Below are 25,846 nucleotides of genomic sequence, written 5' to 3' on the forward strand. Positions count from 1 at the left end.
GTTCAATAATCATCTCAAATGCAACCAGGAGTTAAAATCCAATCTTTTATTGTCTCTTCCAAAATAGACCAGTTAGCTTTCTTTGGTTCTGAGAGCTTTCGTTGCTAGTCTTTTGCAAGCTTCAGATTCAAGCTCTCTCTGAATCCTGGCTCTGAATCTCCCCACTGAATTCTGGCTCTCAATCTCTTCAAATCTCTTTGACTGAAGCTCTAAGAGCTTCTTATATATGATCTCTTAAAGGTGTGAACCCAAAGGTTGACTCCTCCTCTGAGAGAGTGGGATTGTGGGTTTTTGACTTGTGAATCTCCTGAACTTGTGAACTAATGTGTGAGCTAATGTGTGAATTCTTAAAGGTGTAAACTTAAATACATATGCATTGTTTCTATCAATTCTAGTGACTTAACACCACTCTAATGTGTGAACCAATTACATAAGCATTATTTCTATCAACTCTAATGAGTTAACACTTTGTAAGGATTTTAACAATGTGTTCACTTGAATTGGTAATTTAGCTTATGAAATTATAAAATGGAAACAGGCATACTAAGTTCTTTGAATATTCACAGGAATCATGACTAATAGCAAGAAATGGGGCAGCAATCACATAATTAGGCACAGAGTGTATGGAAGCAAAAAGCACAGGAAGTACAGAGACAATCAATGAAAGGGGTACAGAAGTAGGATGGCATGAGGACAGGAGATGGGATAATGAAGACAGGAAGGTATACATGGGGAAAAGGTTGGGTAGATGGAGAGGCAGAAAGTGTCCTGATAGTAACCATGGGCATACTAGGTAGCATGGATCCAATGGAGATGGAAGATTTCTGGGTGTGAGAATAGGGCATAGGATTTTAAGGTCTCATTTATATGAGAGTAAAGGAGAACAGAGTAATTATTATCTGGTAACCTTGCTGTAAGTTTATCAGCAGAGCCAAGTCACTTCAAAGTTGTCAATAAAACTTTAAAGTTAACATGTCCATATCATCTCAAAATTATCAGCACTATTTGATCTGCTGGTCTTTACTTTGGAGGTCTGAAAAAGTCCTGACAGCAAAGCCTAGATGAATTCTCTTTTTTCAGCACATATTGCCAGGATGTGATTTTTTGTGAATATATAATAAAATTTGTAAATTAATGCTCCTTTAATCTTTGAGTTACTTTGTACATCACTTCCAAGTTCTCCTTTGAAATCTCACTTCCTGTTATTGCCCCTTCCTGTTGGTTACTTATAAACTTACTAGTTGTCCCTTCTACATTACAAAGGTTACTCCCACAATCTAAAAAATCCATGTAAATTTTTTAGTTCTCCCTTCAGAAAAGTCTGAATTATTATGGTATTAAATATATATATTGATATTGTACAATGCTCTCCATATATTTTATGCATTTCTATATATTTTCTGTGCTGTCTAGTGGCCTTTGCATGTCATATATAGCTTCTGAAATAGCCCCTTAAAATTCCCATTCAAATTCTCATGCCAACCTGTAATATATTAGAACTGTAATTTTGAAATTCATTATTTGGAAGTAATAATTACAGAGGTGGGAGGTCATTCGAGAGGCTACAAGAAGATGCAGTTTTAACACATATAGAAAGGGAAAAAGTATAGTGGATAGATTGCCTCTTTGAACAGGAACATATTTATGTGAATCCTGTCTCAAAATAGTTTTGTAAGTTCCGGCAAGTCACTCTATAGCCAGCCTCCTCTTTTGAATTGTAGTGCCATATTTTTAATCACATATTCTACACTTATATGATACCACCAGCACCTCAAGTTTGTTGTGTCCAAAACTGAACCACCACCAAAAAAGTCCCTGTGCTGTGCCTTAATGTATTATTTCTGTGGGTGACATCATCCTTCTTGTCATACAGGCTTATAAGCTTATCTCTGACTCTTTCATCCTCACCATAATTAGTCATTTACCAATGACAATGTGACAGTACTACCTCTACAATATATCCTAAATCCATCCCTTTCCTTCCATTCTCATTGCAACCAGTATTGATAAGGCTCTCACAATTTCTTGCCTGAACTATATTATTTTTCATATAAATTTTTGATAACTTGTTTTTGCATTACCTAAATTTCTCCCATTATTAATTCTTTTCATTCTTTTCCTGAGAGTCATCACATAAAACAAAGAAAAAAGAGGAGAAAGCAAAACTTTTCAGTACATTGGAAAAAGTAAAAGTATATGCAGTATTTTAAACCTGTAGACCTCCCACCACCACAGAAGTTAGGGTATCTTCACATATCTCCTCTTTGTTTTTTGTAATTTTTCAGCTTTCAATTATGTAGTAATTGTTTTGTCCATTTATATTGTTCTAGTCATATATGTTATCTGAATCATTTTAATAGTTTTCTGAGTAGTTTTATTGCTAACTAGTTGCCTCCTCTCAGTCTCTCCTTCCACAGTGCAGGTTGAGTAATCTTTTTTTAATTTTTCTACCCTGATCCTGAAATTCTTCTATTAGAAAACTGTATCTTCCCATTGAAAAATATTCCATTGTTCTTTATTCAGCCATTCAAGACTCCCCACAATCTGATAGCATGTTTATTAGATTTGTGGATAACACTCAACTAAGTGGGATAAAGTAGCTGACATACTAGATGACGGAATCAGGCTCCAAAAAGATCTTGAAATACTTAAAATGCTGGACTAAAGCTAATCAGATTAAATTCAGTAAGGATAAATGTCAAATCTTACACTGAGCTGCATTAAGACACCTTTAGTTTCCCAATAAAAAGAGATTATCATCCTTCTGTATTCTGCTTTAATCAAAGCTCAACTGGGATATTGTATTTATTCAGTTTTGTGTGTCACAGTTTTTAAGTAGTATCAATAAACAGAAATGTCGGGGAGGATTCCAGGAAGATCGCAGAATAGGTCAATAAATTCTCTAGATTTCCTGCACAAACAGAACAGATTTGTGCCTCATAGTGAACATAGACTGATGAAAAATCAAGAAGGCTTGGGGCAGAACAGGGGTCCTCCTGGTATAACCATAATATTGAATGGGGAAAAAAATGGATATTTGAAAAGCTTGCAGATTTTCAGGACTTTCAACCAAACCCAAACTCATAGAAAATTTAACATAAAGCAGTCAAAATCAAAGATCAATTTCAAGGAACTAAACATGGGCAAATTGTTTTATGTTTTTTCAGTGGAAATGTATACCATATATTTAAGATTGACATCAGAAATTTCAAAAGAAGGAATGGGGCAGAGTTAAATTAAAAATAGTAACTACATTATACAAATGAGGTACAAAGGAAGAATAGAGGCATTAGAAGGGGGGAGGAAGGCTTATAGTTCTATAAATCTACTCACATTGGGAATGGTTTAAATAGGCAATACTATATATATGCCTTGAAGGTATAACACACTCCAGAATCTATAAAGAAATATAGGGAGGGAGGGATGGAAATAGAAGCAAAGTGAAAGAGAAGAAGACAAGGGAGAGATCGATATGGGAGGAGAGTAAGGCAAGTTAAGAAGCCCCAGAATTAAAGTAGAGTTAGCAAGAATAGCAATTTTTTCATTATACCACTAAATTACCCACCATAGCCTTTTTCTTTATCCATTAGATTATCCTATTAGAATAACCTAATGATTTCCACTTTGTGGCTTTGCTTATGTTTTCTCAGTCTGTCATGAATTAACTCTGATTACCTCTTCTTGTTTTGAAATTCCTCCTCATTTTTGGTCCGAATCAGTTCAACTTTTTTCTGTGAAGCCTAATCCCTTTCCTTCTTCTCCCCAAACAGCCCCCACCTGAAAGTATTCTTCCCTTTCTAAAATTTCCCTTTATGTGGTATTTGTTATAGTCTAAATCATATTATACTTGTATGTGTAAATTTTCATCCCATGGAGTGTTTTATTTAATCCTTGTATCACTAATGTAAACAGTAGGCAGATAGTAAAAATTGTTGAAATTATTCATAAGTAGTATCTTTTTTTTTTTTTTTTTTTTTTGGAATTCATTCTCTCTCTCTCTCTCTCTCTCTCTCTCTCTCTCTCTCTCTCTCTCTCTCTCTCTCTCTCTCTTGCTGGCATGTGTATTTTTTAATATGTGTGCCAGATCCAGAAAATATATAAAGTAGCCTTTGGGTTTTTACAACTTTCATTGATCCTTTTTTGACAATGGTCTCTGACTAGCTTGGAAAATCCTTTTAGAAATGCTTGGGACAAAAAGAGACTACCCAACTTGACTACTACAGAGAATCACTCATAGAAAGTAGAATTATTTATTAGAATCTCGAGAAGCGGACCCCATCCTGGTCTGTGAGCTGAATTCACATCAGAACAGAGCCACTCCCTTGAAAATGTATTTATACATTTCAGACAAAGAACCCCAAAAATCCCACCCTCTATATGTTGTGATTGGTCACATAAGTCTACTGTTTCCCTATTTGGTCAGTGGAATGTAGTAGATAAGATGATGTATAGCTTCTTACTTTTAATCCCTTCTTTGGACAATGGAATGTAGTCCTGCCTTATCAAAAATCACATCCAGAAAAGCCGAATCTGAGGCCTTTAAGGTTTCAATCAATTTAGCTAACAGCCTCTGATTAATATGTGCTTAATCTGTAAGTTCTTCACCTTTTTCCCACACAGAAACTAAAGGTATTTGTTTACTTATCCAAAATGGGGGTAGAAATAGTAAAGATTTTTGGGGGGGAGGGAATATCATCTTTATAAAACCTGATTTAAATCTATTGTTTAAAATTAGGACAATCCACATAGCATTATCTATTAAACAGAGTATGTTTCCACCCTTTTAAAAAATATTTCTTCCATATTCAATATGGAATCCTGGCTGTCTGTACTTAAAATTAAACATAAAATGGGAAATTAGTTGCCCATTCACTTTACAAAGTGTTCGGTAAATATTCTGGAGAAATTAAAGCACATAGTCTTATCTATACTTGTATTATATTTCCATGTATGTGAATGTTTTATTGAATAGTAAAATCATTCAGAAACATAAAGAGGCAAAAAAGAGTGATCATATTTTTTATTTAAACTGTCTTGACTACCTTCCTTTTATGTCTTCATAATTATCCTTTTTCAGATACAGAGAATTACAACTCAGTTCAGAAAGCAAAGTGGCTGAATTTCTCCACCAGAGTAAATTAAAATCTTTTGAAAGTGAACGTGCTCAACTCCTACAAGAAGAAACAGCAAGAAACCTCACACAGTGTCAATTAGAATGTGACAAATATCAGAAAAAATTGGAGGTATGTATATTTCATGTACATTTGATGTTTGATAAGATTTTTATAATGCTATAATTTACAGTTAATCTCTTTGCCATGCATATCATTCACAGAGATATTGCAAATATATATTATTTCAATATATTCAAAGAATATAGAATTTATGACAAGTAAGATGTATTGAAATAAAGCTTATTAATTGTTTAGTAAAACTGCTTTTTTCAGAAAATTATTGTAGTAATCCAAATTGTAGATTTTCTTTATGTAAGGAAACTATTTTAAAGGTTTTATTAGCAGCTCCTTTCATACAAAATGCAATTTACAATTTATTTTTAACTGTATATAAAAGCATATCCAATAGTACAGTAATTTTAATAGCTGACATTTTAGAATAACATTTAGTTCTGCAGACATTATCTCATTGATACTCCTGAACATACTTGCAAGTCAGGATATCAGGGCTCTTCATTACTATTTTACCAATGAGTAAATTGGTATTCTAAGAAGTTAAGGGACACTTAATTTTATGTGGCATATTAAGTAGCAAAACACTCTGCAGACCAACTTGGTTAGGCCAGTTTTTATACTTCTTTGTTTAAAAGTGCATTATTTAAATTTAAATTTTTTAACAACTAACTTTTCTTTTAGTAGATCCATATTAATAATTAAAATATTGCTCAACTAGACACTCTTTCCAAGTATTTTATATTTTTTCATATGGTACTGCCCCAAAATCACAATAAGTGGGGAAATTATTAATCTTCAGTCTTGGTTTCTTCATTTTTCATTTAATCAATCAAATAACAAACATTTATTAAAGGCCTTCTATACTAGGCACTCTGGATACAAAGACAAAAAATGGAAACAACTCCTCCCATGAAGGAACTTATACTCTATTTTAATAGAATAATATATAGTAGGTAATTTTAGTAGATGGTATTTATGTATATAAATATATATGTGTGTGCATATGTGTGTAGTTTTATGTGTATACATAAACGTGCATATACGTGGTGCAAAAATACAATATAGTTAGATATGAGATAGCTAGGGAAGGGCCATAGCAATTGCCTGCCCCACCTCACAAAATTATTAGAAAAGATTAAATGAAAGAATTTGCGTGAAAATGATGTGAAAAACATTAGGTGCTCTACAAATTAAACCCTCAGCTTTGTCTTTTGTAGAAAATGTTCTGAAGTATATTATCTGTGTTATCTAGTAAAAACAATCTGCTTATTAAGACCAGCTCTATAAAAGGAATGTGTAATCATCTATACAGTACAATTTGAGACTACCAGGAAGTTCTCTCTGCTCACCTACACATCTCAAACTAAAATCATTATCTTCCCTCAAAAACTTGTCCCTTCTCTCAAAGTAAAACAAAACAGAAGTTGTCTCTTCTCCCTTAGATTCTATATCCAGCACTGAACAGTATTTGTCAATTGTTTTTGCAGTATCTTTCATGTCAATTCCTTTCTCTCTACTTATAGTGTCACTACTTTAGATCAGGTCTCATTACTCCTACCTGACCCTTAATAATCTCTGTTTTCTATAATTTATCTTATGTAAAGTTGCCAAAATAATCATTCTAATGAATAGGCCTAATATTGTCACTCTGTGACTAAAAATATATAGTGGTAGTCCATAGATAAAATGCATATTTCTCAGTCTGGCACATAATCAGTACCTTTCTAGCCTTTTCACACTATTCCTCTTTCATGTACTTTATATTCTGGTCAGACTGGACTACTAACTGTTTCTTGAACTAAACACACCATCTTATACTACTTATTTGTGTCTACTTAAAACGCATACCCATCTGTTAAAATATTTCCCTTCCTTTAAGGTTCAGCTGAAGTATCACTTCCTTCCTAAAATTTTTTTCTAATCCTTCTAGCTAAAAGCTCTCTCCTTCTTCAAGGTACTATATAGTATTCTCAATATCTCTTTTATTCTTATCATATACTATTTTATATAATTCTTATTTATGAACATGCATTATGTTCACAAGATGGAGTAACAAGATGGTGCAGTGGATAGAGAGACAAGAATACTTGAGTTTAAATTTGCCCTAAGACACTTATTAAGCTGTCTGGCCCTGGACAAGACACTCAACCCCATTTGCCTCAGTTTCCTCATCTGTAAAAAAATGAATTGAAGTGACACATCACTCCAGTATCTTTGCCAAGAAAATCCCAAAAGGGGTCATGAAAAGTCAGACACAACTCAAAACAGATTATGTTTTCACTAGATTATAAATTTCCTGTGGGCAAAGATTATCATATTTTTTTTCCTTGTATCTCCAACACTTATTATATAGTAAGTTTTGAGTAAATATTCTTAAAGAGGAAATTGACATTTAGCAGCAGACTGGATGTGAGGACTAAGAGGGAGTTAACTTTTCCTAATTATATGCTTATAAGAGAAGGAACAAGTTTTAAGGGAAAGGTGACAAAGTAGGTTTTTAGTAAATATACTTTTAATTTAATTTAACAACATATTAAATTTTAATATCCACCTTTTTCTTTTTTAATAACAATGTAAATATATTTTTCTTAGAATTGATAGGATTCTGCTTTCTTATATGGGAGACATAGGAGCTGACTTCAAATACATTAAGGCATAGAAGAAGAATTAAACTTATTCTGCTTGACCTCAGAGAGCAGAGCAAAGAACTTTGTGTATGTGTTGTAGAAAATAAAAATTTAGCTTGAATTTTTGGTATGTTGAATAAGGAAGATTTCTGACTGCCAAAAAGTATAAAGTAGAATACCTCAAAAATTATTGAACTCCTCCTGGCTTGAATGAAGTCCAAAAGACTTTCATGTTTATAGTGTAGAAGAAATTCTTGGCATGGTATTGGTTGATCTATTTGACTTCTCATGTCTTCTCTGATTATGACATTCTTCAATTCTGCATAAGCTGTATTTGGAGTTTTCAGGAAAGCCTTCTTAAACACTCTTTAGTTGTAGGCAAATTTCATTTCCCTTTCAGTGAGAAATCCCAAGTATAATCCAAATCACATGATATTCCCAAGGAAAGGAAAACTCAGAAACAATAGAAGCTCCTTGAGTCATCAAACCAGTAGAACTACACCTGTATCAAGAAAAGCTTTCAGGAGATAAGGAAGTGCCTATCGGTTGGGGAATGGCTGAAGAAATTATTATGGCATATGAGTGTAATGTCCTGAAATAAATGATGAAGGGAAAACTTCTCAGAGAAACCTGATAGGAAGACATAGTGAAATGTACAGAGCCAAGAAAATAACTTATAACCATGGTGTGCATATAGGAGTCATGCTTTTTTCTCTATTCTTCCATGTCAGAGGGTAGAATAGAAGGAACATAAAATAAATGCTTACTAATTGAAAAATAAGTTGTCTTTTTTTTTTTAAGGTTACTAGGAGTCCCAAGCAGGATCTTTTCAAACACCAGTAAGAATCCAATGGCTTTCCTTAAAGTTATTAACTAGTAGCCGCAAGTCCTCTCTTCAAATCATCCAAACACACTATTTCTCCCATACCTCTGTAAGAATAACATAATAGCTCCACTGTCTCACTTGACCTAGTATTGATCTTACTTTTTTATTCTGATTTGCTTCTAACTCTGGACCATAGTGCTCATAATGTTTCTGAAAGAATTAAGTAAATATATAGAGATTTTTAGATGTGAAATTATATTGTAAATTCTATAGGTGGCAAATATTTGAAGAAACACTGTAGCAAATACTTTCCAATTTAACTTCTTTGCTAAATGTGGAATTATATATATCATGTTTGTTTAAATTGAGGTTTACCTGTGTTCTGTTTAAACATTGATTTGACCAGCTCATTGGAAAGTAAAGAAATCACTATGGAGGACTATGTATTTTATTAAACAGCTCAGTTGTTTGAAATGTCTGATAACATAAAGTTCTTGACTCCTATAGCTACAACAAAATCTGCATTGAGGAGTTTGGAACATATATGTAGGTGTGTTCAATTTGTAAAATGTAGGGTTTTGAACTATATTTATATTGATTATATAATTTTTTATATACAAATTCATGATTCTTGCATTCATCATTATGCTAGATCCTAAAAGTAATAAGTCTTGAGGAGCCACAACTGATTTATGTTTGTTTTGTATTTTCATGACCTGTAGTGATAGTTTTCTTAAGGTCCATGATGTGATTCCTTATTTAAAAAAAAAAAATTGGGGGGCAGCTAAGTGGCACAGTGGATAGAGCACCAGCCTGAAGTCAGGAGGACCTGAGTTCAAATCTGGTCTCAAACTTCTTGGCTGTGTGACCCTGGGCAAGTCACTTAATCTCAATTTTCTTGGGGTGAGGGGGAGAAAGGGGGAATTAATCATCCTGATGAAATGCTATATACTTGCATTTTTAAAATAATGGACTATTAATTGGTTTTTGATTAAGAAATCATAGTGGTTTTGATAAAGAAATGACATGGCATAGTGCTATGAATAGATTTAGTGTGATTAAAACAATAAGATGGATTCCACCCATCATGCAAAAAAAAGCTACCTCATTACCTAAAATCCATTCACTGTTCATAGAGGTTAGCCAAAAGAATTCTAGGGTCCCTTTGATATTCAAAATAGCATTTTTCTGTGAATTACAGGCAGTTTCTAAATTTTGACCATTTTATATTCCAATGCTTCCTTCACTCCCTTACATGTAACTCACATTTCACTATTCTTACTTACTCATTCAGCAATTTTTCTGAATAGATGAAGACAGTAATGCAATCAATGAAATCAATATATGCAGAGTGAATATTTTACCTTGTCAGAATTGTATTTAGATTTATTTTCTATGATCATATTGGTTCTAAAATTGTGGATATTATTTCAGTAATTGAATTCCAGAATACAGACTAAAGATTATGCTCAAGTTTAATCTTCAAATGAAATTTTAAAATGACCTATCTTTCTTTGACATTTATATACATGTTTTGGAAACATAAAATAGTATAGATAAAATTAAAAGTTTAGATCAAGCATTTTGTTAACTATTTCAGAGATGTTTAAGAGGAAGAAACTATTTCTTTTTAAGCTATCTGAGGGGAATATTGTTCTTTTAAATCCAAACCAAATTCCTTTTGGTTATTTTTTTTTTTCGCAATGGAGACAATTTCCATATAAAAACTATACATTATTTATATGTCATCAAAAATTTCTTTAATTTTTATAATTTAATTGTTTTCTCATTGTCTTATATTTACAAATTTAAAGTATATATGTTTTTAAAATTTCTTAATTAATTTTGAATTGGTTGTACTTATTAATATCAACTTAAAGTTTCTCTTATCTTTTAGACCTGTGAAATGCTTAAATCACCTATAACCAAACATTTTTACACCCAAAGAAAAAAACTTTTATAATAAACTTCCCAGAAAGGAGGTTGGTACTTAGTGGAGTCATTTTCAAGTGAATTTTTGTGAATCAGATAATCACATCTATTTTATCAATCTTGTTAACTGATCTATAAATGCAGATTTTCATATGTTTATTTTTCATAAATCAAGGAATGCCTTAATATAGTTGTTTTCCAAGCACACTGTAAGGAATCTAAAGAGATCACACTTGTATCATACTTGTGAGACCTTGTATTATAGTGATTGTAATGTGAATGGGGAGAAGGGAAATGATGTGTAGATATTGATAAAAATAAGCAACTAATTGTGAGTGAACATGGGAAAAGATACAAGAAAAATTCCTGGGTTATTAACCTGGATGACTCAAAAATGGTGAAGAATAGCAACTAAAAGGTCATTTGCAAGATGATAAGATAGACAATTATTTATACACAAAATACATGAAAGTCAATATATTCAAGACTTATGTAGATCAATTATGAAATACTTTTTAAAGCAATTTTTAATTCCAAACTCAAGAAATACTAAATAAAATGAGCATTTCCACATATATAGTACAACAAGCAAAGATGATTAAATATGAATTTGTTTTTTACTTCAAATTTATAATGAATTTAGTTTACTATAATAAATTCAGTTTTTTTTCCTGCTTATTTTTTTCTCCTGTTAAGGAGAAAATGTAAAAACATTTTTTAACTATTTTTAAAAATTTTGAATTCCCCAATTCTCCCTGTGCAACAGGAGAACTGTTCGGTTCTGCAAATATGTATTGTATCTAGGATATACTGCAACATATTTAACATATATAGGACTGCTTGCCATCTTGGGGGGGGTAGAGGGAGGGAGGGGAAAAAACGAAACATAAGCGAGTGCAAGGGATAATGTTGTAAAAAATTGCCCTGGCATGGATTCTGTCAATACAAAGTTATTAAATAAAATAAAATTTAAATTAAAAATTTTTTTTTGAATTCCAAATTTTTTCCCTTCTGAGAAGGCAAGGAATTTCATATAGATTTTAAATTATGTAGTTATGCAAAACATACTTCCATACCATTAGCCATGTTGTAAAAGAAAAACATCAAAAAGATTCAAAGTTTAAAAGCATGCTACCATTAATTATTCCTATAGAACTGGATAACACTTTTTATTTTAAGTCCTTCAGAATTGTCTTGGATCACTGTTTTGCTGAGAGTAGCTGAGTTGTTTCACAATTGATCATTGTACAATATTGCTATTATTGGGTGAACAGTGTTCTCCTGGGTATGCTCACTACTCTTTGCATCAATTCATGTCTTTCCAAGTTTTTATGAGAGCATCCTGCTTGTTCTAATAGCATTGTGGTATTCCATCACAATCATGTACCACAACTTGTTCAGCCATTTTCCAATTGATGGTCATCCTCTATTCTTTTGCTACCCCAAAAGAACTGCTATATTTTTATACATATAAGTTATCCTGATTCTTTGACTTCTTTGGGATACAGACCTAGTATTGGTATTGCTGGATACATAATTTCATAGCGAAATTGTTTTCCAGAATAGTTGATTGCTTTCAATCTATTAACAATGCGTTTGTATCCTAATTTTTCCATATTCCCTCCAACACTTTTTTTCCCCTTTTCATATTAATTAATCTGATATGTGTGAAGTGGTACCTTGGAGTTAATTTACATTTCTAACCAATCATGATTTTTATCTTTTTTTATATGACTATAGAAAGCTTTGATTTCTTCTTCTGAAAATTGCCTTTTTCTATCCTTTGACCATTTATCAATTAGGGAATGACTCATATTCTTAATGAGTTTGACTCCATTCATTATATATTTAAGAAATGAAGCCTTTTAGAGAAATTTGATGTAATCATTTTCTCCTTGTGTCCTGTTTTTCTTCTAATCTTGATTGCATTGATTTTGTTTGTGCAAAAACTTTTTAATTTAATGTGAACACAATTCTTCTGTCATGTTTTCTATCTAGTCAACATATACATTTCAAATCTATTATAATTGCACTTATTTCTGGCCTTCATTTCTCTTGTGGTTGTGGTGGTAGTTGTTGTTTAAATATTAAATGACTTTCTTTCTTATTTATCCTCTTTTTTTATGTCTTATCCCTTGTCATTCCCTCCCTTCTATCCGGCCTCATACCTCTCACCAAAAAAAAAAAAAAAGAAAAAGAAAGGAAAACAGTGGTTTTTTTTGTAACAGATAAAGCATAGTCAAGCAAAACAAATTTGTCACATTGTCTTAATTCTGTTTAAAGAAAAGAAAACTAGAAACTATACACAGTCAAAGAGTATTCATAGCTGGGATGCTCTAATATAATAAAAGATGACAATATTAATTTATGGACGATACCATACCAATCATATTATCAAGGGAATATTTGATGAGACAAAGTCAGATAAAAGTATTAAAATTCATTTGAAGGAACAAAAGGAATAAAATCTCATGGAAAACATTTGGGGGGGGCTGGGGGAGAAGGTGGTAGTGAAGAAAGGGATAGCTCTTACATGTCAAAACTATCAAAACTATTTGGTGTTAGTTCGAAAACTGAAATGTTTATACAGCAAAATTAGAACTCAGGAATCTGGTACATAGTAAACCTGAAAGCATAAATTATTGGGGAAGATCTCCTTACTTGACTTAGAACTATTGAGAAAATGGACATGTATTCTGGTGAAAATTAGTTTTAAACAATTAGCTCATGTCAGTACAAGCTTCTTATCACAATAAACTGAAAATTGATATGAAAGTTGCATGTTAAAGGTTTAAAAAAAAAACAGAAGAGAATTAATTTGGGCACTATAGAAAGGAAGAATAAGGGAGAACTATCTTAATCAAGCAAGGAACAAATGTGATCAAAAAGATAAAGTATTTAATTTCAGTTACACGAATAACGATGCTGTGACAGAATCAGTGCAGCTAGCTAGAGTAAGGATACTGTCATTTTTTTGCATCAAATATCTCTAAGATCTGATATTTCCAATTTTATAAAGTGAAGTGATAATATGCATCATATGAACTGGTAATATGACATAGAAATCTGAAATAGATTTGGGAGACTATAATGATTTGATTTGCAACGTAAATAATGTCATAATGTCAGAAACATACAATATAGGTTACAAAGATTTGACTTTTATTATGTGAAGTAGCTCATGGACTTAATCAAACATAACCTAGCAAGGCAGAGGAGTACCAATTAAGCAATGTGCTTTTGGAAGCAATGATTTTTAAAATCTTAGAGGAGAAAAGTTGCTAAGGGAAGGACCCAGGAAGGAGTTTGGGATATGCTAATCAAGATAGTCTTAGGAGTTGGAATACTAACCAAGGGAGGTCAGATGAGCTGATAGAGCAACTTCACCGCATTCTATGCTAACAAGGCAGTCTGGGAAAACTGACCTGATTATGATTGATAATAAGAACAGGATGGACTTATTTTAGCAATTCCTGAGAATAAACTGATTTAAAATTGACTAGCAATTCCTGAGAATAAGCTGATTTAAAGTTGACCAGCTGGTTTAGAGTTCACATCATAGAGAACTAACATAAATAAATGAATAAGTAGTCAAAAGATATAAGCAAATAATTTTCAAAAGAAAAATTGTCAGCTATTAACAACAATGTGAAAAATTTCTCCAAATCACTGATAATAAGAGAAATATAAAGCAAAGTAATTTATCTTGTGTTTAGCAAATTGGCAGAGATGTCAAAAGATGGGAGTGCAAAAAAATGGGAAAAAAAGACATCCTAATTAATACCTGTTAGTAGACTGAAAATCAATTTGGAATTATGCTACAAAAGTGACTAATGTCACTAACTTAGAACTATTGAGAAAATGGACATGTATTCTGGTGAAAATCTTTTGATCTTGCTCCTAAATATATGCCTCCAAAAAAGTCAAATTTAGAAACATTCCATTTACATCAAAATATTTATTTCAGCTTGTTTGTTTTGGTTTTTTTTTCCACTTATTTTATTTTTTACAATTATATATAAAGATATTTTTCAACATTCATATTTGTACAAATTTGAGTTCCAAATCTCCCTCTCTTTTGTCCTCCCCAAGACAACAAAGCAATTCAATATAGGCAATACAAGTACAGTCATGTTAAACATTAGTCATGTTGTGAAAAAAGAATCAGAATATGAAGGAAAAACCATAAGAAGGAAGGAAATCAAAGTGAAAATAGTATGCAATAGAATACTCGATATGCATTTGAACTCCATAGTTCTTTCCCTGGGTAGGGATCGCATTTTCCATCTCTAGTTTTTTAGAATTGGCTTGAATTATTATAATGCTGAGAAGAGCTAAGTCCACTATAGCAGATCATTGCATAATGTTATAAAGCAGCTTTTTTGTGGTAGCAACAAACTGGAATCAAAGTAGATTCCAACATATTGGGTAACATCTAAACAAATTGTGGTACATGAATGTGATATGAAACAAAGTAAACAAAAGCAGAAAAACAAGAAACACTCCCTGCAATAAGTAAAAGAACAACAAAAACTATATGCTATTGATTGAGATAGGCAGGTGAAGCTTTCTCAAGAAGTCTATGAGACTAGGCCTAAGTCACATGATCCCTATTCCCAGAGATCTGCAGAGCCAGAAGATCAAGTCTTGGGTCCAGGTTGTAAGAAGTCACTTGATCTCTAGGCCTAGAGGTCTCTAAAGGCCAAGGCCTTAGGTCAGTGACAGGAAATGACAAAAAAGCTACGTGACCCACAGGAAGCAGACAACTTTGGTGACTATTGGTCAGTGATGGTTACTTCCTTGTAGTCTATCCCATGAAAAAACTTGGGTCTTTTACCACTTAACCAGTTTTACTGCTTCAGGCTTGTCAGATCAAGCACGTGTTAGGACCTGAGATGTTTCCCAGATGTGCTTGGGCCTCTCCCTGTAGGGACTAAAAAAAATGCTTCCTCTTTGTACCTGAAGATGTCTCTGATTAGTTAATTTGGGAAAGGGGGTCATGCTTCTGCCCCACACACTATATAATTCTAATAACCAAAATTGTTCCCACATAAGAGATGAAAAAGTAGAAGACTACTACATATATTGTTTGGCAGGATGATTTCAGAAAAGCCTAGAGAGACTTACATGAATTGATGCTGAGTGAAATGAGCAGGACCAGGAGATCATTATACACAGCAACAACAATACAAATGATCAATTCTGATGGACGTGGCCATCTTCAGCAATGAGATGAACCAAATCGGTTCCAATAGAGCAGTAATGAACTGAACCAGCTACACCCAGTGAAAGAACTCTGGGAGATGACTATGAACCACCACATAGAATTCCCAATCCCTCTATTTTTGTCTGCTTGCATTTTTGATTTCCTTCACAGGCTAATTGTACAGTATTTCAAAATCTGATTCTTTTTGTACAGCATAGTAACTGTTAGAACATATATACTTACATTGTATTTAATTTATACTTTAACATATTTAACATGTATTGGTCAATCTGCCATCATAGAGGAAGGAGAGGAAAAATTGGAACAAAAGGTTTGGCAATTGTCAATGCTGTAAAATTACCCATGCATATGTCTGTAAATAAAAAGCTATAAAAATAAAATTAAAAAAATAATGTATATGTTAAATGCAAAAAAAAATATTGTTTGGACTTGGTTAATAGATTGGTTGGTTTTGCTGAACTTTGTCTGCTTTATCTTTGATAATAGGTTGTATTTTTAAATGGAGTTGATATAGAAATAACAGATTTAAAAATTTTAAGATTTGAAGCACTACTGCCTCAAAAAAATGAAAAGAAGGCCAAGAAAAAACTTCCGAGAGGCAAGAGGCAAGCTACGTCAGATTGAGAAAGTAGAATTGATCCTTTTTTTTTTTTTTTTTTGTTATAGTGATATATTGATATATAAGTGATTATATTGATATAGGAGAAGCAATCACACTAGGAATATAACTTCAATAAATGGTGCTGGTATTTAAGAAGCTATTAAGTCAAAAAGAATATACAATGGAACCTTACCACACATATGCTGGAGAAGATTAGGGAAGATGGGGGAAATGCTTATCATGGGTGACATGTTTCTAAAGGCACTTGGGTTTGTCTTTTTAGTTCCGAATTTAAGAAATAAAACAAGTATTTGCATAATAAAATAGAATAGGGGGAAAAGAGATTATATATGAAACTGCAAAACCTTTATATACTTGGGGGATTTTTTGTTTTAAATATTTAACAAAGTTAGATAACTTTCTCAGATGCTTACTATTAGATATTTTCCCAGATATCTATTATACCTAGCTTACCTAAAATTCTATTTACTTTTTTGACATATATTTTTGTTCTATGAGGGGAAGGCCTACTTAAATTATTTCCTGCTCTCCATCCCTCTACTCCCATCCATTTCCTCTGTATCAGCTTTTCCTTTCATTCCTCATTTGTATGGGATAATTACTTCTTTTTACCTTTTCTTATCCAATTTTGTTTTTTAGCATCACCTCATCATACTCAGCTCAGTCCAATCTTTTTTCCAAACTACTCAAGTATCTTAAGAATACTGATAACATTTTCACATATGAGAAGTAATGTTTTTAATGTTTAAATTATATTTCTTTTGGATTGAACATGTCACATTTTCCATTGAGTTCTGGTTGTCTTGTCACAAATATCCAAAAGAACTTCAGTTCTTTAAATGTCCTTTTCTTCCCCTGTTCAGGATCATACTGAAATTAGCTGAGTAAGTTATTTTTGGTCATAACCTCAATAACTTTTTTTGCTCTTTGAAATATAATGTTCCAAAATCTATAGTCTTTTAGTATGGAATCTGCTTGGTCTTATGTGATTTTGTAGTAGTTAATTTTTTTTCTTATTGCTTGTAATATTTTTTCCTTAACCTTGAAGCTTTGATATTTGGCTAGATATTCCTGTAAGTTTTCATCCTAGTATCTTTTTCAGATTGTTATTGGTGGATTTTTTTTCTATTTCTATTTTACTGTCTTGTTCTAGAACTTCAGGACATTTTTCCTTAATACTTTCTTACAATATTGTGTCTAGGTTCTTTTTTTTTTTTAATCATAGTCCAGAAAGTTTTTTATTGTTTTTTCCTTAATCTGTTCTCGAGATCAATTTTTTCTTTTTTTTTTTTAACAGGAAAATTCATAAATGTTATTATTACTCGAAGAAGATAACAGAAAAGACAATCAGTGATCATATAGATTCCCACTATCTTCCTTCTAATCAATTATTTATGATTCACAATAGTATGTTGGTACATGAAGGTCTAACCTTGCCAAAAACATTGCTGTGTAAAAGCAGTCTAACCCAAATGGTTTTCTACAGTAGACCCCATCTTATAAGGGGCAAAATTAATTTCATTATTGGCAGTCTATTATCTTATTGTGTCAATTACAAAAGAAAAAAATGTATTTGATTCAGTAAAGCAAAATGTAGCTTACTGAAGTTTATTCTTTTTTTTTTTTCTAACAAAGTGCCTTCATTTTCTTTTTCTTTCTTTTTTTTTTTTTTATAATAACTTTATATTGACAGAACCCATGCCAGGGTAATTTTTTTACAATATTATCCCTTACACTCACTTCTGTTCCGATTTTTCCCCTCCCTCCCTCCACCCCCTCCCCTAGATGGCAAGCAGTCCTATACATGTTAAATATGTCATAGTATATCCTAGATACAATATATGTTTGCAGAACTGAACAGTTCTCTTGTTGCACAGGGAGAATTGGATTCAGAAGGTAAAAATAACCCAGGAAGAAAAACAAGAATGCAAATAGTTTACATTCATTTCCCAGTGTTCTTTCTTTGGGTGTAGCTGCTTCTGTCCATCATTTATCTTTTTTTTTTTTTTTTTTTGTCATCTATTCCTTTATTTTTCATAACCCTGATCATTTTGTTTTTTTTTTAATTTTTTATTTAATAATTACTTTATATTGACACTCGTTTCTGTTCCGATTTTTTTTTCCCCTCCCTCCCTCCACCCCCTCCCCTAGATGGCAAGCAGTCCTTTATATGTTGGATATGTTGCAGTATATCCTAGATACAATATATGTTTGCAGAACCACTGTCCATCATTTATCAATTAAAATGGAGTTAAGTCTCTTTATCAAAGAAATCCACTTCCATTAGAATACATTCTCATACAGTATCACTATTGAAGTATATAATGATCTCCTGGTTCTGCTCATTTCACTTAGCATCAGTTCCTGTAAGTCTCTCCAAGCCTCTCTGTATTTATCCTGATGGTCATTTCTTACAGAACAATAATATTTCATAACATTCATATACCACAATTTACCCAGCCATTCTCCAATTGAAGGGCATCCATTCATTTTCCAGTTTCTAGCCACTACAAACAGAGCTGCCACAAACATTTTGGCACATACAGGTCCCTTTCCCTTCTTTAGTATTTCTTTGGGATATAAGCCCAATAGAAACACTGCTGGATCAAAGGGTATGCACAATTTGATAACTTTTTGGGCATAATTCCAGATTGCTCTCCAGAGTGGTTGGATTTGTTCATAACTCCACCAACAATGCATCAGTGTCCCAGTTTTCCCTCATCCCCTCCAACATTCATCATTATTTTTTCCTGTCATCTTAGCCAATCTGACAGGTGTGTAGTGGTATCTCAGAGTTGTCTTAATTTGCATTTCTCTGATCAATAGTGATTTGGAACACTCTTTCATATGAGTGATAATAGTTTCAATTTCATCCTCTGAAAATTGTCTGTTCATATCCTTTGACCATTTATCAATTGGAGAATGGCTTGATTTCTTATAAATTTGAGTCAATTCTCTATATATTTTGGAAATGAGGCCTTTATCAGAACCTTTGACTGTAAAAATGTTTTCCCAGTTTATTGTTTCCCTTCTAATCTTGTCTGCATTTGTTTTATTTGTACAAAAACTTTTCAATTTCATATAATCAAAATTTTCTGTTTTGTGGTCAATAGTGATTTCTAGTTCTTCTTTGGTCATAAATTTCTCCCTCTTCCACAGGTCTGAGAAGTAAACTATCCTATGCTCTTCCAATTTATTTATAATCTCATTCTTTATGCTTAGGTCATGAACCCATTTTGATCTTATCTTGGTGTTCGGTGTTAAGTGTGGGTCGATGCCTAGTTTCTGCCATACTAATTTCCAATTTTCCCAGCAATTTTTGTCAAATAATGCATTCTTATCCCAAAAACTGGGGTCTTTGGGTTTGTCAAACACTATATTATTAAAGTTATTGGCTGTTTTGTTCTTTGAACCTAACCTATTCCATTGATTAACTAATCTATTTCTTAGCCTATACCAGATGGTTTTAGTAACTGCTGCTTTATAATATAATTTTAGATCTGGTACAACTAGGCCACCTTCATTTGATTTTTTTTTTAATTAATTCCCTTGAAATTCTTGACCTTTTGTTTTTCCATATGAACTTTGTTGTTATTTTTTCTAGGTCACCAAAGTAGTTTTTTGGGAATCTGATTGGTATAGTACTAAATAAATAGATTAGTTTAGGTAATATTGTCATCTTTATTATATTTGCTTGTCCAATCCAAGAGCATTTAATATTTTTCTAGTTGGTTAGATCAGACTTAATTTGTGTGGAAAGTGTTTTGTAGTTTTGCTCATAAAGTTTCTGATTTTCCCTTGGCAGATAGATTCCTAAATATTTTATACAATCAGTAGTTACTTTAAATGAAATTTCTTTTTGTAATTCTAACTGTTGGGTTTTGTTAGTGATATATAAGAATGCTGATGACTTATGTGGGTTTATTTTGTATCCTGCAACTTTGCTGAAGGGGTGGATTGTTTCTAATAACTTTTTAGTAGCGTCTCTGGGGTTCTCTAAGTATACCATCATATCATCAGCAGAGTGATAATTTGGTTTCCTCATTGCCTAGTCTTATTCCTTTAATCTCTTTCTCAACTCATTGCTAAAGCTAGCATTTCTAATACAATATTAAATAGTAATGTGATAGTGGGCAACCTTGTTTCACTCCTGTTCTTATTGGGAATAGTTGCAGTTTGTCCCTGTTACATATGATGCTTACTGCTGGTTTTAAATAGATGCTACTGATTATTTTAAGGAAAAGTCCATTTATTCCTATACTCTCAAGAGTTTTTAATAGGAATGGATATTGGATTTTATCAAATGCTTTTTCTGCATGTATTGAGATGATCATATGGTTTTTGTTAATTTGATTATTAATATGGCCAATTATACTGATAGTTTTCCTAATATTGAACCAGCCCTGCATTCCTGGTATAAATCCTATTTGATCATGATGTATTATCCTGGGGATGATTTTCTGTAGTCTTTTTGCTAATATCTTATTTAAGATTTTAGCATCAATATTCATTAGGGAGATTGGTCTATAATTTTCTTTCTCTGTTTTCAGCTTACCTGGTTTAGGTATCAGTACCGTGTTTGTGTTGTAAAAGGAGTTTGGTAGGACTCCTTCAATCCCTATTTTTTCAAATAGTTTATTTAGCATTGGAGTTAATTGTTCTTTAAATGTTTGGTAGAATTCACATGTAAATCCATCTGGTCCTGGGGATTTTTTCTTAGGGAGTTTGTTAATAGCTTGTTCTATTTCTTTTTCTGAGATGGGACTGTTTAGGATATTTACTTCTTCCTCTGTTAGCTTGGGCAAGCTATATTTTTGGAGGTATTCATCTATTTCTTTAAGTTGTCGAATTTTTTGGCATAAAGTTGGGCAAAGTAACTCCTAATTATTGCTCTAATTTCCTTTTCGTTAGTGGCGAGTTTTCCCTTTTCATTTTTAAGACTAACAATTTGATTTTCCTCTTTCCTTTTTTAATCAGATTTACTAAGGGTTTGTCTATTTTGTTGTTTTTTTCATAGAACCAACTCTTAGTTTTATTAATTAATTCAGTAGTTTTTTTACTTTCAATTTTATTGCAGATCAATTTTTTCTAATAAGATGTTTCATATTCTCTTCTACTTTTTTTATTCTTTTGGTTTTTTTAAAGCACTAAATTTGTTTTGTTTTTTTTTTTAATTTTTATTTAATAATTACTTTATATTGACAGAATCCATGCCAGGGTAATTTTTTTACAACATTATCCCTTGCACTCGTTTTTGTTCCGATTTTTCCCCTCCCTCCCTCCACCCCCTCCCCTAGATGGCAAGCAGTCCTATATATGTTAGATATGTTGCAGTATATCCTAGATACAATATATGTTTGCAGAACCGAACAGTTCTCTTTTTGCACAGGGAGAATTGGATTCAGAAGGTAAAAATAACCCGGGAAGAAAAACAAAAATGCAGATAGTTCACATTTGTTTCCCAGTATTCTTTCTTTGGGTGTAGCTGCTTCTGTCCATCATTTATCAATTGAAACTCAGGTCTCTTTGTCAAAGAAATCCACTTCCATCAAAATATGTCTTCATACAATATCGTTGTCAAAGTGTATAATGATCTCCTGGTTCTGCTCATTTCACTTAGCATCAGTTCATGTAAGTCTCGCCAGTCCTCTCTGTATTCATCCTGCTGGTCATTTCTTACAGAACAATAATATTCCATAACATTCATATACCACAATTTACCCAGCCATTCTCCAATTGAAGGGCATCCATTCATTTTCCAGTTTCTAGCCACTACAAACAGAGCTGCCACAAACATTTTGGCACATACAGGTCCCTTTCCCTTCTTTAGTATTTCTTTGGGATATAAGCCCAATAGAAACACTGCTGGATCAAAGGGTATGCACAATTTGATAACTTTTTGGGCATAATTCCAGATTGCTCTCCAGAATGGATGGATTTGTTCATAACTCCACCAACAATGCATCAGTGTCCCAGTTTTCCCTCATCCCCTCCAACATTCATCATTATTTTTTCCTGTCATCTTAGCCAATCTGACAGGTGTGTAGTGGTATCTCAGAGTTGTCTTAATTTGCATTTCTCTGATCAATAATGATTTGGAACACTCTTTCATATGAGTGGTAATAGTTTCAATTTCATCCTCTGAAAATTGTCTGTTCATATCCTTTGACCGTTTATCAATTGGAGAATGGCTTGATTTCTTATAAATTTGAGTCAATTCTCTATATATTTTGGAAATGAGGCTTTTATCAGAACCTTTAACTGAGAAGATGTTTTCCCAGTTTGTTGCTTCCCTTCTAATCTTGTTTGCATTAGTTTTATTTGTACAAAGGTTTTTTAATTTGATGTAATCAAAATTTTCTATTTTGTGATCAGTAATCTTTGGTCACAAATTTCTTTCTCCTCCACAAGTCTGAGAGATAAACTATCCTATGTTCCTCTAATTTATTTATAATCTCGTTCTTTATGCCTAGGTCATGGACCCATTTTGATCTTATCTTGGTATATGGTGTTAAGTGTGGGTCCATGCCTAATTTCTGCCATACTAATTTCCATTTATCCCAGCAGTTTTTATCAAATAATGAATTCTTATCCCAGAAGTTAGGGTCTTTGGGTTTGTCAAACACTAGATTGCTATAGTTGACTATTCTGTCTTGTGAACCTAACCTTTTCCACTGATCCACTAATCTATTTCTTAGCCAATACCAAATGGTTTTGGTGACTGCTGCTTTATAATATAATTTTAGATCAGGTACAGCTAGGCCACCTTCATTTGATTTTTTTTTCATTAATTCCCTTGAGATTCTCGACTTTTTATTGTTCCATATGAATTTTGTTGTTATTTTTTCTAGATCATTAAAATATTTTCTTGGAAGTCTGATTGGTATAGCACTAAATAAATAGATTAGTTTAGGGAGTATTGTCATCTTTATTATGTTCGCTCAGCCGATCCAAGAGCACTTAATATTTTTCCAACTATTTAAGTCTGACTTTATTTGTGTGGAGACTTTTTTATAGTTTTGCTCATATAATTCCTGACTTTCCTTTGGTAGATAGATTCCCAAATATTTTATGGTATCAACAGTTATTCTGAATGGAATTTCTCTTTGTATCTCTTGCTGTTGGGTTTTGTTGGTGATGTATAAAAATGCTGAGGACTTATGGGGATTTATTTTGTAGCCAGCTACTTTGCTAAAATTATGAATTATTTCTAATAGCTTTTTAGTAGAATCTCTGGGGTTCTCTAGGTATACCATCATATCATCTGCAAAGAGTGATAGTTTGGTTTCCTCATTGCCTACTCTAATTCCTTTAATATCTTTCTCGACTCTTATTACCGAGGCTAGTGTTTCTAATACGATATTAAATAATAATGGTGATAGTGGGCAATCTTGCTTCACTCCAGATCTTACTGGGAAAGGTTCCAGTTTTTCCCCATTGCATATGATGCTTACTGATGGTTTTAAATATATGCTCCTAACTATTTTAAGGAAAAGTCCATTTATTCCTATGCTCTCAAGTGTTTTTATTAGGAATGGATGTTGGATTTTATCAAATGAAAAGCACTAAATTTGGAAGAGGAAAATATAACCTCTCCACAAGCAAGATGCTTTCCACATAGATTAAAAAATTATATAAGATTGTATAACGTGATCACAAAGATATCTTTGTTGAGTGATACAGTGAATATATAAAATAGAAAATATGTAGCTTCTACAAATGTACATAAGCATCAGGGAGAGATCCCTACACAGTCCAAACAGTAAATATTTTGTATGGATGCTGAAGATCTTCAATTGCTCTTATTTTCATATTGTTATATCAATTTCACAGAAACCCTGAACCCCAGGAAGCCTCTTTAATGTAATCCCGATTCATTCAAAAGAAATCAGCTTTACCATCCAATTGGATTAAGAAGGTTGATAATAAACAGATATAGTTATGAAACTTCTCCATACACACTTAGATTTATATACATATATTAATAAATGCATGTAAGGAACTATGGAGTCTGAGAAAAAATATTAGAATAGACTGTGCACGATACCTCACTTAATGTTGTTTCAAAGGACAAATATTCATCTGCTAATTCATTACAGAACAGAAATTATTTTATCTTCCAATTTTTTCCAAACAATAATGGGATTTTTTAAAGTATATTTTTATTTCATTAAATATTTCCTAGTTATATGTTTTTAAAAATCCTTTTAGCATTTTTTTCATTTTAAGTTTCAAGTTCTCTCTCTCCCATCCCTTTCCTTGAGAAGGAAAACAGTATTATATCAATTATACATGTGAAGTTGCACGAAATATATTTCCCTAATATCCTTGTTGTAAAAGAAAACACACACAACACACACACATACAGAGGTTAAAAAGTATGTTTCAGTCTTCACTCAAGAGTTTATTGGTTTTTTCTCTTTAAGTAGATAATATTTTTCATCATGAATCCTTTGGAATTGTCTTGAATCATTGCCTTGGTCAGAGAAGCTAAGTCTTTAACGGCTGATCAGCCTCACAATGTTGCTGTTACTGTGTATAATGTTCTTCTGGTTCTGCTCACTTAACTCTAAATCAATTCATATAAAGTCTTTCTAAGTTTTTCTGAAATGTCCTATTGTCATTTCTTATAGCATAAAAGTAGGGAATGTGACTTCTAAGAATAGTCAGCTAGTGTAAAAAAAATTCTACTACCACAAAACAATTAGAAATTCTATGGAATTCTTTATAATAGCTTTTTAATTTTTTTTTTAATTCAGGTAATTTCTATTTTCTACTGATTATTTTTTAAAATCTTTTAAAACAAATACCCAGATTATAACATAAAGTAGGATAGATATGCTTCAAAGACAATAAACTGGGCCCAAAATTAAATATTAGAAGACAGTTGTTGATCAATTTTTTAAAAATTTATTTATTTTTGAGGATGACGATTTTCTATCTCATCCAGATTGGAAAGATATTTCCAGGCCTGAACTTTACCATGTCCAAAAGATCTAATTTATTTTTATATTTATAGAATTTATTCAAGATATGTATGTCTTCATCTTAATTGTATCTGTTTCTATAACTGTAAGTAAGCTCTTTTGTTGTCTATTCAAGTGCTTATTATATAGTATGGAGTGTAGAGATTCTCTTTGATGATGTTCTCTTTTTTTAATCATGTCCAACTCTTCTTGGCCCCATTTGGGATTTTCTTGGCAAAGATACAAGAGTGATTTACTATTTTATTCTCTACCTCATTTCACAAGTGAAGAAGATGAGGCAAATAGGATTAAAGTGACTTGTCCAGGTGTACACATTAAGTGCCTGAGGCCAGATTTTAACTCACAAAGGTGAGTCTTCCTGAATCCATGCCTATCCATTTTGTTACTTTGCAGGTCCATACATACACACATTTTGTAGTGTAGTTATTGAGGCATA

General features: G+C 32.3%; 1 protein-coding gene across 2 annotated transcripts in view; it reads left to right on the forward strand.

The window, feature by feature from the left end:
* PIBF1 (progesterone immunomodulatory binding factor 1) overlaps positions 1-25,846 on the forward strand; it is a 294,559-nt gene that overhangs the window by 117,600 nt on the left and 151,113 nt on the right. For both annotated transcript variants that reach the window (XM_051983913.1, XM_051983912.1), the window contains one exon: positions 5,078-5,243. In XM_051983913.1, the coding sequence (XP_051839873.1) occupies positions 5,078-5,243 (166 nt within the window). The remainder of the gene's footprint in view (positions 1-5,077; positions 5,244-25,846) is intronic.

This window comes from Antechinus flavipes, chromosome 3 (assembly GCF_016432865.1).
Source record: "Antechinus flavipes isolate AdamAnt ecotype Samford, QLD, Australia chromosome 3, AdamAnt_v2, whole genome shotgun sequence".
NCBI classification, from domain to species: domain Eukaryota; kingdom Metazoa; phylum Chordata; class Mammalia; order Dasyuromorphia; family Dasyuridae; genus Antechinus; species Antechinus flavipes.